Below are 14,861 nucleotides of genomic sequence, written 5' to 3'. Positions count from 1 at the left end.
TATTACGTCGCTTTGGAATCTTGATGCGAAAAAAGCGATAGAATCCGACGGACCCTTGATTAAAATTGTGACGCGATGATTGCAGATTCCTCTAGATTATTGCGTTCTTTTTGACGTTGCCTTAGAATTTGGATTGCTTAAATGATACTATACTAATTTCAAGTCTGCTTTTGGTACTCGAAATTTTTTGACCAATTAGCGTTAAAATTCTTACTATAATTAGTGTTTTTTCATCAATTTAAGAATTTATTCTTTATGTTGTCTTTAAAGATTTATTATAAACTTGTTTTCTTTTTAAAAAAGTATATCAAATAAATAATTGTTTTTGAAAAGTATTTAAAAGCCAACTTAGCTTAATTATTAAGACAAATCTTAAAGTAGACCTGCGCAGGCGATGTTAAAAGGTGTACGCGTAAGGACAGCTGCTACACTGGGTAGTGTAGTGTCTTTTTACAAACTGTCATAGAGCGATGGAACTGCAATCTGATACAACGGGAGAAATATCACGCGTGGAAGCAAGACTTTCACATGCACGGGAGCGTAACACATAAACTTCCAAGCATAGTTGAGTGAGGCAACTATCTTCTACAAAGTAGTCATGTAATAGTATAAAAAAACGCAAAGTACTTTATGTTATCGCTTAGAATTCCGAAAATACTAATTTGTAAACAAAAAAGTCCATCACGATTCGATCACGACCGGAATGGTATTCAGAGACAAACAATAAATAATCCAATTTTACGCTCTATGAAGCGTCGAAAATGATACAAAGCGCAGTGGGACGCGTGAGTTTGAAACACTTTCCTTGGTAACTGTGTATGCACTCAACGTTTATAAAAACTAACGACTTATATAATCGTTCAATTTACTAGTTTCATTAACGATATTAAATTAAGGGAGTTCATACATAATTAAAATTCGGTAAAACTATGTTTCAGATAAGTCAAAGAATATTGTTATTAATTTACTCTCGGCTGATAACGAATAGCTTATGTTGTAATGACCTATGTCCATCAGGAGATGACCACTGTTAGACGTAGCCAAAGCTCACGGTTTTCCTCCTTCTGTATCCAGTCGGGACACATTACCTCTATATCAAAATATTCTTTATTCCAGTGAATGGTCATTTGACAGAATTGAATTTGTAAATATCGATAGTTACTCTTTTCCAACATTTGAAAGACAGAGTTATGTCAAACAATATCCATATTAATATCTTGTGTTGAGTATGTTTAATTATATATATTTTTTTAATAATGAATAAATGTTTGTGTTAATGTGATTTTCATTAAATCATTCAATGATATTTGGTTATAATTTTTGCAAATTAAGAAAAATATGGCAACCAGACTTATTGTGACGTCAGATAATTTACGTGACATGAAGTTCCATTTTGTTTCAGGAGATAGAACTTCATTGTATAATACAATCTAACTATAACTATTGGTCATGTCAATTATACTATAAATACTTATTTAATGAAGGCAGTTCATGTGTAATCTTTTAACACAATTACACGGTCTAGCACCCACCCTAACACGTGGTATATCAGACCGTAACAATACGAGAGACGGTAAAGCACGTAGCTTTTTTTAGGTCAGGGAAGCAAGACGTGAAATTCTTTAGCGCAGTTAAGATATTAAAAACATAAATCATATCCTCGCTTCTATACAAGATACTATATAGAAAGTATTTTATACTGGACTACACGCGACCCTCAATAAATGTTTATTAAAAGAAAGTCAAGTAAGCTTATAAATTAACATGTAATATTAACATTATTATAAATAAATTAATAAATATTTTATTTTATAAAAAGCAATAATAAAAAAAAACATAAAAGTTCATATTTGATCACGCTATGACACGGTCTGTCACGCACGAAGCACGTGGTATAACAGACCGTGACATATCCTGTTTTGATCAGTAACGCACTTGAAATTCATAATAATGATAATAATTGAATAATAATAATAACATTTAATTGATTCATAAAAACTAAAAGGGTAAAAGAAATACTGCCATCATTAAGGAGGGGTCAGTAGAAGTTGCACTTTATCTTTTTCTGGTTGTGTCAGATTGCCCTTTGAATTAAAAGAGTTAGAGAATCGAGAATACAACTATATTTTCCCTTACCTTATACTGGTTAAAATCATTCAGCATCCTGAAAGATGTCCTCGCATCATTATTATTAAAAATATTTTGTAACTGATCTAACTTACACTTCAATAATTTAACTACGTTTTTAATCATGGCAAAACCAAAATAAACAACAAACTAGCTCGTTGACCGTGACGTAAAATATACTTGATATTGCGGCAAATAGTGAACAAAAATTTAATACCATATTTCATCCTTTCAATGTTAAACAGGCAATTGGTGATTTATCATGTAAGCGTAAGCGTGTCAACGTAACACGGTAATTGCGTGCAATACCGACCGTGACGGGTGTAGCACGCGTCACGGCTCAGTGTATCACGTGCTTTATTTACCATGCGGTTCATTATGGGGTAGGTGTCAGAGCATGAAATCGCTTACAAGATATTAACCAGATACCAGTCCAATTACTAAGCTTATGACCAGAAATTTAAATAAATGATAGTCTTAGTACGTTTATGGGGAAAATCTCCCAATATGAATCGTAGAAAGATTTTGTACTTAACCATAAAAAAAACAGTATTCGACTTACTTATCGAAAGATAGGGCTTAATTAATTTTTATCAAATAATATTACAAATATTGGTTTAATTTAATTTATTTTTTTATAATAAAATTTAGATTTCTATAACAGTTTATTGTAATAGTAAAAACTCGTCCTGGAAGATGATTTCTAATATCCGACATTTAATTAAACATATTGATAATATTTATTTATATGAAAATATACATCACTATGGACAAAATTGGTGTGCTAATTTTAAACCCCACTTACCTTCAATGACCTAAATACAGAGTTGTTACAAGTCAGATTGACATATCACAGAATTCTTTAAGACACATGCTAATTACCTCACTGTGTATCTTTCGCTTTTATTATATAATATATGCAAGATGAAAGATATTTATTATTTAAAATAAAGTTAAATCTATAATTTACAAATGATCGATAGTAATTGTTGGCGTTCCATAATATGAATTTAATCCAGTTACCCGTGCCACTTGTCAGTTACGTCCGCGTGTATGTTATTTATACTCTATTATTTATTTCCAATCCTAACGCACAGCTGACAATTGGTACAATCGTAAAACTCGGGTTCCGTATGAAATGAGGTGCAATTTGGATCATGACTATGCCACTTGAAGCATACGCCCTCCAGACATATTGTTTGAGTTATAAGCGAATGCATATATTGAAATAGCTATTTGTCTAGTATTTGAAACGTATTTTATTAAATCTCGTATTAAATATCATATCGAAATTTAAATTAAATATAAATATTTGTAAAATAAAACATATGAATTTAAATTTGAATTCAATATTTTATTTACTTATATAACTTAAAAGTTAAAGTATAATTCATTCTTAAGATCTAATGTTTCATTTCTAAATTTGTCTGATATCTAATGGATTTAAGTTCTTTTGAATGGAAATTCAACTGCCCTTGGACAGTTGTTGTAGTTTCTATCTTAACTCGGCTTCCGTACTTGTATTGCATTAACCTCCTGTTATTACGCCTCACCTGCGGGCTTCACGACTTACAATCTTTGAACATTTGTAAAGACACGTGCTGGTTTTGATACAAACGTCTCCTGAACTAAATTTATAATATTTTTAAGAGTTACACTTATTTTACTGATATTAAACATTATGCGGTAAGTGTGGACAAAACAGTTGCTAAAGAAATAAAAAGAAAAAACGACAGATGTGCACATAAAAAAGAGGTATTATTCGTTTTTTTAATAACTTCAAACGCATGTTTTCGCCAGTTGTAAATTATAAAAAATATCATATGACGCGCTTGAAAATACCAGACCTCATAATAGGTATATACTTTCTGCTCTTATAAGTATTAACATTATAAATGATGTAACGTTTAAATGTATTTAACTTTTATTTAATAAATGCTTTATTTTAATTTTTAAATAATCATATGTACCGTCTGTTTTTCGTGGCTTCATCACCTTAATCTCAACGCGTATCCAGCTACACTGTTCGAGTGTTTATTGATGCTTACCCGCGGCCTTCACGATTCACAATCACTGAACATTTGTAAGAGCACGCGTTGCTTTGGATCCCTTAGTGTATTTCTTAGGAATGATTTATTTACACCTACGCCTACATATGGGCCTACTTATAATGTAATGTTTATACATTAAACGATTTATGATGCGTAATTGTATCAGTTTAAATCTATACGGGACAGACTAATCATGGACATGGATGGATATATAAGGAAAGAGGATGAACGAAATAAAGATGAATAAAATGTTTGTATAAAGAGTGAACTTCGAGGATGAAAGATATGACCGAGCCATATTAAACATTGACAACTTGTTTAGTTACATACATATTTTTATGTCATTTTCGACTTTTTAAATTGTAGCTTTAGTTTTTGTTTTTTGTGTATATTAATATTAACCCTAACTAACTTACTGAAAATATTGCAGACATGCGCCATTTATACTCGTAGTTCTTGGTTGAGAATATCTTTAAATTGGTTTACTAAATTTGCTTATACTACAAACATTAAAATAAAATTGTTCATATATAACGTTTAATGCTGGTCCGGTGTCTATATTTTTTTCGCTTAATTTCCGTTCAACTTGATCGTATATTCTAACGAGGCTACCCAGTATAAATTCTCGTGCATAATAACGCGTGCGGCCGACGCAATTTTGTAGATGTGAGTCAAATAATCGCCTTGGGCAACGCAATCATGGTGTTGGTCTCCATTGTTACTTAAATATAGTACACGAACGATATAGCTTTAACACTTTTATATTTTTTTGTATGATTTTTTTTACGCTGCTTACAGAAAAGTGAATTTGGAAGAAATCGTCACGTAATTAAAGATAAGGCGTAATGTCTGAAGCGACTTTACCCTCTCTTTCTCATTTTATTATACATGGTTTTAAAAAATATTATTTAAACTTATTTTTTAGTAATATTTTATTTTACACGGGCTTTTAGTATGAAATTCTTAATATTTATTGACATTTTATTTATTTCATTTTGTCTGTTGTTTAATAGATACATAACAAATAGCGAAGGCGATTGACTTAAATATATAGCGAAAGGGACTTCGTTCCAACTCGGTGTCCCGCGACACCTATTTTTCTATTTATTTCTTAATGATATAATGAACATTAGTATATTCATAATTTTATTTTCACTAATATTTTTAGCACAAGTTTACACAACAATGAAAACCTCTTTATGTGTATCTTGTCTATATTTTATTATGAATACGTATTTTATATATAAAGCCTTTTTTTTGCTGATTTATCTATAAATTGATAAAATGCTGTATTAAAGATACTTTTAAAAGTAGATTAAAATACAAGAAGGTTAAACTATAATATATGTTTAATTAACATAATGTAAAATAAGCTTCTTAAATCTGTCTTACTGTCTTATTGTTAATTTTTTTATTGAAACCCTTAATTAAAAAGGTTACGTTTTTACTTGTACAATGGACACAAGCAGCACCTAAGTTTAACCGATATCGCATGCAGAGATGTCAGTAATGCAAGCCCGAGGCGGACAATCATTTTGGCTTCTGTTTAAAAACGCAATCACGATATTAATGTTTTAGTTACGTGTACATGCACCCATATAATTTACCTTCAACATTACGACATAATTATACTATGAAATTTCGTATGTCTAACTGTCGCTAATTTTTAAATTCCTTCGGTTAGTGTGAATATTTCAACAATATATCAACGGATACATCTAAGCTGAAGCATCAGTTACGACAACATATATGATGGTCAGTGACCTCAGACTGATATAAGTTTCATATCTATCTAAGATATGAAAAAATTAACAAACATTTTTGAAATTCACGTAAAACAAAACAAAACTTAGAAACATAATGACTTATATGATTATGAGCGTCATAGACTTAACATATGAATAGGTACTTAGTTCATTTCGTATGTAGCTTACGTTAATCATAGCCCTGAAATCACAGAACATGATTAAACAATTAATAATCTTTGTCTGTCAGAAATTTTAGCCTGTAATAGTGGATCACTTAAAAACTAGTGATCTATTAATTGTTTAATGGTTCTTTCATATTTTTTATTCGAAGCACGTGTTCATTACTCATAATTGTATATGCATCTAGTTGTATTCCAGCAATTAAGAGCAATATTTAACATTTGTTACGGTTAAATCTTATGCCATTACGATACTAACTGGCAGTTGACCGGTTTTTAAGAACACACGCAACAAAACGCCAGTGGCGCGCTTCTTGTATTCAAAAACCGTTTAAACAACATCGAAACGTTATCTATATTTAATTAATTTTGCAAATATTTATCGTAAGGAAATATATTGAGCTTGTCTTTATGTTCACATATAAACATTCGCTTTTATGTATTCCAATTTATATTTATTATAAATCTGTGTATCGAAAATTATTGGTTTTGACAGCACAATTTTAAAATGGCAGCAAGTATGTGCCAAGTTAGATTTTATTTTATTTATTAAGTATTATCCTTAATCAAATATAATAACCATTATTTTATTTTCTATAATAGATATAATTCTATACAGTATAAAGCAAAGTCGCTTTCCGCTGTCTGTACACTTAGATCTTTAAACTACGCAACGGATTTCAATGCGGTTTTACATCAATACAGAGTGTGATTCAAGAGGAAGGTTTATATGTTTAATATGCATATTATGGTAGAGAAAAAAAAATCAGAAATTTTTATTTTTTATATTCATAATAAATATAGAAGCATATTGTACTCCTGCGAAGTCGAGTTCGGGTAGTTAGTAATTCTATATAAACACGAACAGGTTGAATCGGTCGTGATGGCTAGGGGTCGCTATAGCTCTTCGACTTTTACTGAGAAGCAGACACGAGTGATCTTCGCTTCTTGTGAAACATTTGAGCTAATGACGATAACTACTTTGTAAATAATATATACAGACTACGTGAAATATTACGAGAAGGTTTATTCATTTCTAGTTAAAAATTAACGAAACCGTTTTAAGGTGAAATTATATAATTTAGCTTGGATCATACATACATAGTCAAGTTAGGATAAATGTATAGGATACATTTCTTATAATGCATTATTAAATTATGATTAAGCTAATAACTTTAATAATATAAATATTCCTAAGCCAATAGGAGCGACTACATTCGATATTAAGTGTTAATAAATAATATAAAGTAAAAATAAATTAGATATGGTATATTTATAAAACAAACTACTTATTTTGTCCATCATACAATCGCTGTTAGTGGATCTCTTACCTATTCTTTCTTTTCCTTAGTAAAAGTAAATCTTTATTCCACTGGTTTCAAAAATATATTTTCGAAGACGCGACAACTAATATTATATGTACGAATAAATATATCTACGAGTAAATGTGAAAGTTTTTACGATTGGCGCACCTCTACGAACGCTTTGAGGAATTGAAACGGAATTTTCCACAATTCAATAGAATGCGAATGTTTTTATTAACCCTTGTTGAGTTATCGTTCAAAGCGAGAAATTACCGTCAAAATCGTATGTATATTAATATTTAATTAAATCATTATAACGATTGAAGAGAGAAAAATACAATAAAAAATTAACAATGTTACAACTTAATACTATGAACAATAACCGGAAAATAAAAAAAAATAAAAAATATTTACATTTTAAACTCAATGAAAAATATATTTATTGAAATACCGGCATGCGATGTCGTTTCTTTGAATTTTTCGAAAGCAACATTTTAGAACATTAACAGCCTTTAAATTTCTTACTGCAGGGCTGTGCCTCCTAGAGAGGAAATAGAGATTTGAGAAGGGTTGGAGCATATTCCACTAGAATGCTGGAATATGAACAAATGTGGCAGAATGTCTTTGAAATTAGACAATGCAGGTTTCCTCGCGACGTTTTCCTTCACTGCCGAGCACGTGCTGAATTATAAACACTAATTAAGCACCTGAAAATTCGGTGATGCTTTGCCTGAGTTAAAACCCGCAATCCGATTTAAGGTGCACGCGTTTTAACTACTGGGCCATATCGGCTCACGGCTTTAGAAAGCAATTATTCGTTAAAACTCCAATCACGACGCCACTGTCTTGTGTACTACCGGTAAAGCAGAACCCTTCACGCACGTGCCAACATAAATTGCACAAAGATTCAACTTAATTGGAAGAACGATAAGCAAACTAATAAACTCACTTAAACGGTTATATGTCAAAATTATAGAACTAATTCGTAACTATCTTATTTTATTTATATCACACATCATTTAATTTTAAACCAAAATCTCATATCTGATATATAGTTTATTTTATATGGTGTTTAGATGCCACGGTACAATATTAGTATAAATTTGCATTTTTATTAGGCTTAATATTGGAAGCTGTAAAAGATTATGTCTATATTAGCATCTGAATTACTTTCGAATTGAATATTTATCAAATTTGATGTCGAACGATAAAAGTTATTTCTTTGTTTTACAATTTGATATATTCGCTGCCTCTGAATAATAAATCAACGTTAATTCTATTATATACTTATTTAAAATCAATGAATGATTATTATATTATGTTCCAAAAATATTTCCTAAGCTGTCGAATTTATTTATGAAGATTTGTTGGTTGTGTAAATGTGTTAAGACTTTGTGGGTTTTATCTACAATCTTTAGAAGTATTCTGTAAGAAAAAACTCGTAACTTACCGCAGAAAACGAAAGTAAAATAACAATATATGATAATTATAAAATTTATAAGATACACATCAAAATAACGTATCATTGTCGATTGTCAAAACTTTACGAGTGAGATATGAAGTGAATTCTTACAGTATCGCAGGGCTGATAGAATAAGGTACAATGGTTATTTAAATAAATTAATATATATGTAGAATATATAATTATATAGAATACGATACAACTTATGTACCTATATATAGGCGCAACTTTATGTGAGTTGCTTATATGTTTGTTGTTATTACGTTTAATATGCATACATACATTAATTTCGGAAGACTATACATACATTAATTTCTTCTAACGACGAAAAAAAATAACCAGATCGCGAACTTCCTTCTTTTTCACAGTCAGTTAAAGAGTATTAAAAAACTTACAACAATTTTCGATATTCCCGTATTAATATATAGATCGCATACCCGATTACTTCCAACTTACGTTATGATCACGATATTACCAATTAAACTGCGGCAACATCAGAGGCTGGTTTAAGCGTTCACAAGAACCGAAGTGTTAAGATTTGATAAGCTGTATAAAATAGTTGAAAAACGTTCATAAAAGTGATAAAAATTATACGAACTGCTGTGAAGTGATGATAAAATTAATTTTAATCTAATTAGGGAAATATTGGTTTTTAATTATTTAACTTTATATTCAGGTGTTTAACCTTTAGTAATGGTATGTAAACTAGTAGCTAGATAATATTTACGATGTTGATAATTTTGTATTTAAACTGATTGCGGGTCAGCCTCGTAGAATAAGGTGTTCATCTATTTAGTGTTAACGTTAAATTATAAAAACAAGATGTTAACTTATTTTAATTAATTAGTTTATTGGTATTTTAGTAGTGTATTGAATGTTCTAATGATTTTTAAAATTATTTATTTGTTGTTACAGGTACGTCATCGATTTGGCTTGTTTGACGAAGTTTGCACGTCAGGAGGAGTTCAAGTTCGACATTGTAATTGGGTGCGATTTTTGCGGGTCTCGGAAAATTATGGACCTCAAGTAAGTGTATTGTTGAGAAGTCTTATATATAAAATACTAAAGATTTATATATTGAGCTCGGCGGATTTAATTCTGGTGTTTCACACATGCTACAATTAGTGATTACTATTCGACTCATACTCGACGGTGTGAGAAAAACGTCATGAGGATAAAGCTACCGACCGATAACTAATATCATCGTGTTTTTCACACAGGTTAACCTAGTCTGTACTAAAGTCAAAGGCGAGCCTGTCTACGAAGCTGTGAAACCTGTCTCAGCTCACACCGAGCTGGTGGTTTATTTCCTTCCCGAAAGACCCGAAGAACTATTTTTCGTCAGAATGAGAAATAATTTGTACCGACAAACTATGGACTCTATCTTAGAAGGTACCATATCTTATTTATTTAACGCTTAAAGTGTTTAATCAAAAATGACCCGCAATAGTAAGTTAAAAAAAAATACGTTGTTTTGCAGCTAAAGGTAAATTCAGGTTCACGTTAAACTAAAACTCTTCTTGTTTAAGAGAAGTGGATTAGATTTACCTCAACTCATCGGAGTTGTTGATATAAGACGAGATGAGTATAATACGCATATAAGTCTACCTACTTACCTACTTCATATGTTTGTAAAAATGACAATAAAATCCCCATTTAGAAGTTAGAGTGACTCTTCAATTTGATAATCAAATAGTAACAACAGAATATCGCTCTAAATTTATTTATACTTCTAAATTTTTTTTTTAAATACAAAGCATATTTTTCCAAACAAGATGAAATAGATGATAAAAAGCCAATTATTTCGCTATGAATGGCAATTATTTCTCACCGAGCGTACGTAATACGAACATGAAAATACCTAATAGGTACTATTACAAAAACAGATACAGAACGTACATCTGAATTTAACATAACGTCATTATAGTCGTCGAAATCGGTGAAAGTAGTACAACGTAAATATGTTAAGATTTTACGATCGCTTAATATAATCGTAACGCATCGTAATAGACGGTAGACGATGCATGAAATCGTGCTAAATTGATACACTTAGAATTTTATATAAATATTATTACGTATAGTATGGAATTTGTATTTTAAATTTACTTTTCACGTATAGAAGTACTGACATTGGATAGGTACATGAAATTAAAAAATTAGTTAACTGACTATTAATATTCTACAGCTGGGTAAATTGCTTTCTTCTGTGGGTACATCCCTATATACCCCTCTTCACGAAAGAGTGTATACTATTCGATTTTCAATCGGTTAAAAAAAAATTAAAAAAAAAGTTATAGTAATTTTGTCGTCGAAATGAAACATATTTAAGTGTATTTTTATTGCTAGAAAATCGTCAATGCGATGAAAATAAAGATGTCTATTTATACGTAGGAAATATCTAAATAAAGTTATAAATATGAAGACAGTTACTTTGAAATGTTTTTTTTTTTAATAAACACTTATTTCACCGTGTTAAGTATCAGTTCTATTTACAAATTGAGCAATGATGTCAATCAATCAATTAATTCAATAAAATTATAAATGATTGACGCTCTTCTTTTGATAAATATAAAGACATTTAGGTTTAATGTTGAACGGGTAGTTTAAAACAAGAATAATTGACAATCATTAATAATGAAATTACTTAATTCGTTATTTTTTATATATTTATTATAAAATAGTATAATATGTAAGAAATTTTAATGTCCTCCCTGATTATCAGTACTCATATACATACGCCGTCCTGTTCCGCTTGTTTTATATGTTTACATATAAGTATAGATAATCATCTTTCGAGGATACTAATTAGTGGAGTCCATTTAATATTCAGATTTTTATTAAGTGGTTGAGAGCTTATCGCGTTTGCAAGATTTAGTTTTTTTTTTTGGAATGTTTTATTTAAATACGTTTTCAATTATTTCAATATATTACAAAGTCATTAAAAATCCATTAAAAAAGCCGGCTGTTGACGGATACTTCACACATGGACGTAGAAAAAAAAACATTGCAATATTTATCTTCATCTATAATTATAAAATTGATAGAAAACCTGAATCTCTAACATTTTAAAAGCACATCAGTCGTTTTATCTCATAATAAATCTAGTTTTTAAATTAAGATTCTATCTATCATGTAACCTAATAGATTAAACTTATTTGAATACTAAAATCGTTAAATATAACACACGTACTAAGACGTCTCTTCATTCGGCGGCACATCAAAGAATTCTTTCGGTTCGGTAGTCGGAGAGTTTCGTGATTGCCTTTTTATCTTTCCAAGGCACTGATCAATGCGACATCTGTGAATGACTGTCGTTAGTTGCATTACCGATGTTTGGTAGCGATCGATTTGTTAACGTTATGTAAATTGTTGTAAATTATTTATTGATAGAAGAATTTATTGAAATGTGTTGATTGTTGTTATATTTTAACATCTATTTTACTAAAATATGTGTTTTAATTTTTTTTATATTCAAAATCACATTTATAAATATATTTCTTTTTAAAGTAAAAAATTCGAGAGCTTTAAAAGCACTTATGGATCGTCTCTTTTACATGACAAATTAAATGTAAAGCTACTACCGGTTCGGAATGTAGATTATATTCAACCGAGAAAAATCAGCATGAAACTCAGTAAGTAGTTACCCTTTCTATTAATCGAATTACATGCAAATAAAATACATCACTCTCTTTCTCCGCGCTTTTGTCATTTACACATATTTGTAATTCGTATTTATAGAATTATAGTATTTTTGTAACATTCGTTTTATAAAACAAACAGTTAATGACAAAGAATATATAATTAACACGAAATACACAAAATAGGCTTTCGAAATTGAAATTATTAACACTATTATAAACAGAGCTTAACTACACAGTTAAGTTATATATGAACCGATAACGAACGCGGCGCGTTTGTTTCACTAAAGAGATCCGATCGGAGACCGCATCGATAATTCCAATGCAGCTGTCGGCGGAAATGGCCTATATGTATATAAAAATATTGCTAATGTTAAGGTTGATTTCGTACGATACGATTGTTGTTAAAAATACAAAAGAATAAATTTTCATTCTGCTCTTTCTACTAATAAATCGTTTATCTACGTGATTAATCTAATGCCTTAAAATATTAATTAAGTAAATTCAAATTTATATTATATTAACAAATATTAAAAAATCGATTATCGATTAATAGAAAAAAATCGATTTTTTAGGAATACAGTTTTAATGTAAAAAGAAAACTAATACAATAAAACACGTAGTACTAATATCATATATGTATACAGTCTTATCTCATATCGATATAAATATATATATATATACCTTTTATATTAAATCTCTGAAATAAGAATTATACAAGGAATAAATTCACGCGTAAACCGCCTAAAGAGAAAAGAACAGTCCTGCCGACATCTGTTGATATTAGAACGATACAAACCATAGATAGAAATATGGTACTCGGTTATTCAGTCCGAACAGTAATCAATTTGCACGTAATACTCGACCAGTCAACGAAGATACTATCCATTTGACAGTAGTTCCATATATAGAATTCCATGCAAGCAATCACGAAAAATATTCCTACCAATGATAACAAATGACTATCAAATGATCTGCTGCTGCTTCACGTTTGATATACTTCACTAATTAATCCCTACCATCTAGAGAATTGTTTTAAAATTTATTACTTTCCATTGATTTTTTGCTTGAATAAATGATATATGATCGTCTTTCTTTGATTCTAATTAAGACATATATGGAACAAATATATAAACAGTAATAAACATAAATTGTGTAGACTCCCAAAACAACATTTTTACGGTTGTCAATAAATTGGTTCATTAAATTTTTCGCTTTGATTAGATCAAGTTGTAATGGCGAAAATTTGAACGGCTTTAATCTTCGGCGTGATTCATCGGATAAGCACACTTATACTTTTATGGAAACTTGACGTTTTATTTTAAGACCATCTAATTCTTTTGATAATTTTCAACATACAATTTTTTATTTTAAAATATTAATAGTATGTACTTTTTAATGTACAATAATCGAACAAAAATTTGTGTATTATATACATTTTGGTTTACAATTATTATTTTTTTGCAGATTCTCCATTAGACTTATCTACCTCCCTCCTTTCAAGAGTCCTTTTACCGATTTCTCCTCCTTCGGGTCCAGAAGACGAACACAAATCCATATCTGGTGATTCATTAACATCATCATCAGCCGGATCATCTAATGAACTATTAGATATGACTCCTAAAATCCAAAGACGACCTACAAAGTCGGAGCGAGCTTTGTTACCTTGTGAAGTTTGCGGGAAAGCTTTTGACAGGCCATCATTATTGAAACGGCATATGAGAACTCATACGGGTAAGACTTTTCAGCTATTTTATATTAATTACCTAAGAACAGTGATTAAAAAATCGACTTTTATCACATGTTTATTTAAATACTTTTAACTTAAATTAAATTTGTGTTTAGGCTATAATAGAAACGTAGCATTTAGGGTAAAAAAATATTCACAATACGTTCTTATGATTCGTTACCACATCCAATTTTTAATCCTTATATATTTTCTCTAGGTGAAAAACCACATGTTTGCATGGTATGTAACAAAGGCTTTAGTACATCAAGCAGTCTCAACACACATAGACGAATACATTCAGGAGAGAAGCCTCACCAGTGCCAGCATTGTGGGAAGAGGTTTACAGCCAGTTCGAATCTTTATTATCACCGTATGACTCATATAAAGGTAAGTCTGTCTGTCACACTCAAATTTAATTTCCAAAGTACATTTATAATTACAATTATAAAAAATGGTAGATCATATAATTTAAAAACTAAACAATGACAAAGGTACTATTTTAGAAAAATGTCTAATACACTGCTGTCGTTTAGATATTTACTATATGGTAATGAATACTGAACTTAATCATTCCTCTAATTATGGGTTTAAAGCTACCTGGGTATAAACCTCATTTGAAATAT

The 14,861-nt window shown here is 30.0% G+C and overlaps 1 protein-coding gene across 1 annotated transcript in view; it reads left to right on the top strand.

Moving 5' to 3' along the window:
• Positions 1–14,861, top strand: part of LOC125066376 (zinc finger protein 177-like) — a 56,813-nt gene that overhangs the window by 29,885 nt on the left and 12,067 nt on the right. The window contains exons 2-5 of the mRNA XM_047674436.1: positions 9,787–9,897; positions 10,092–10,263; positions 13,977–14,243; positions 14,456–14,625. Of these exons, the coding sequence (XP_047530392.1) occupies positions 9,787–9,897; positions 10,092–10,263; positions 13,977–14,243; positions 14,456–14,625 (720 nt within the window). The remainder of the gene's footprint in view (positions 1–9,786; positions 9,898–10,091; positions 10,264–13,976; positions 14,244–14,455; positions 14,626–14,861) is intronic.

This window comes from Vanessa atalanta, chromosome 9 (genome assembly GCF_905147765.1).
Source record: "Vanessa atalanta chromosome 9, ilVanAtal1.2, whole genome shotgun sequence".
NCBI lineage: Eukaryota > Metazoa > Arthropoda > Insecta > Lepidoptera > Nymphalidae > Vanessa > Vanessa atalanta.
Note: the sequence above shows the minus strand (reverse complement) of the source record. Positions and strands in the feature narration are given on the sequence as shown.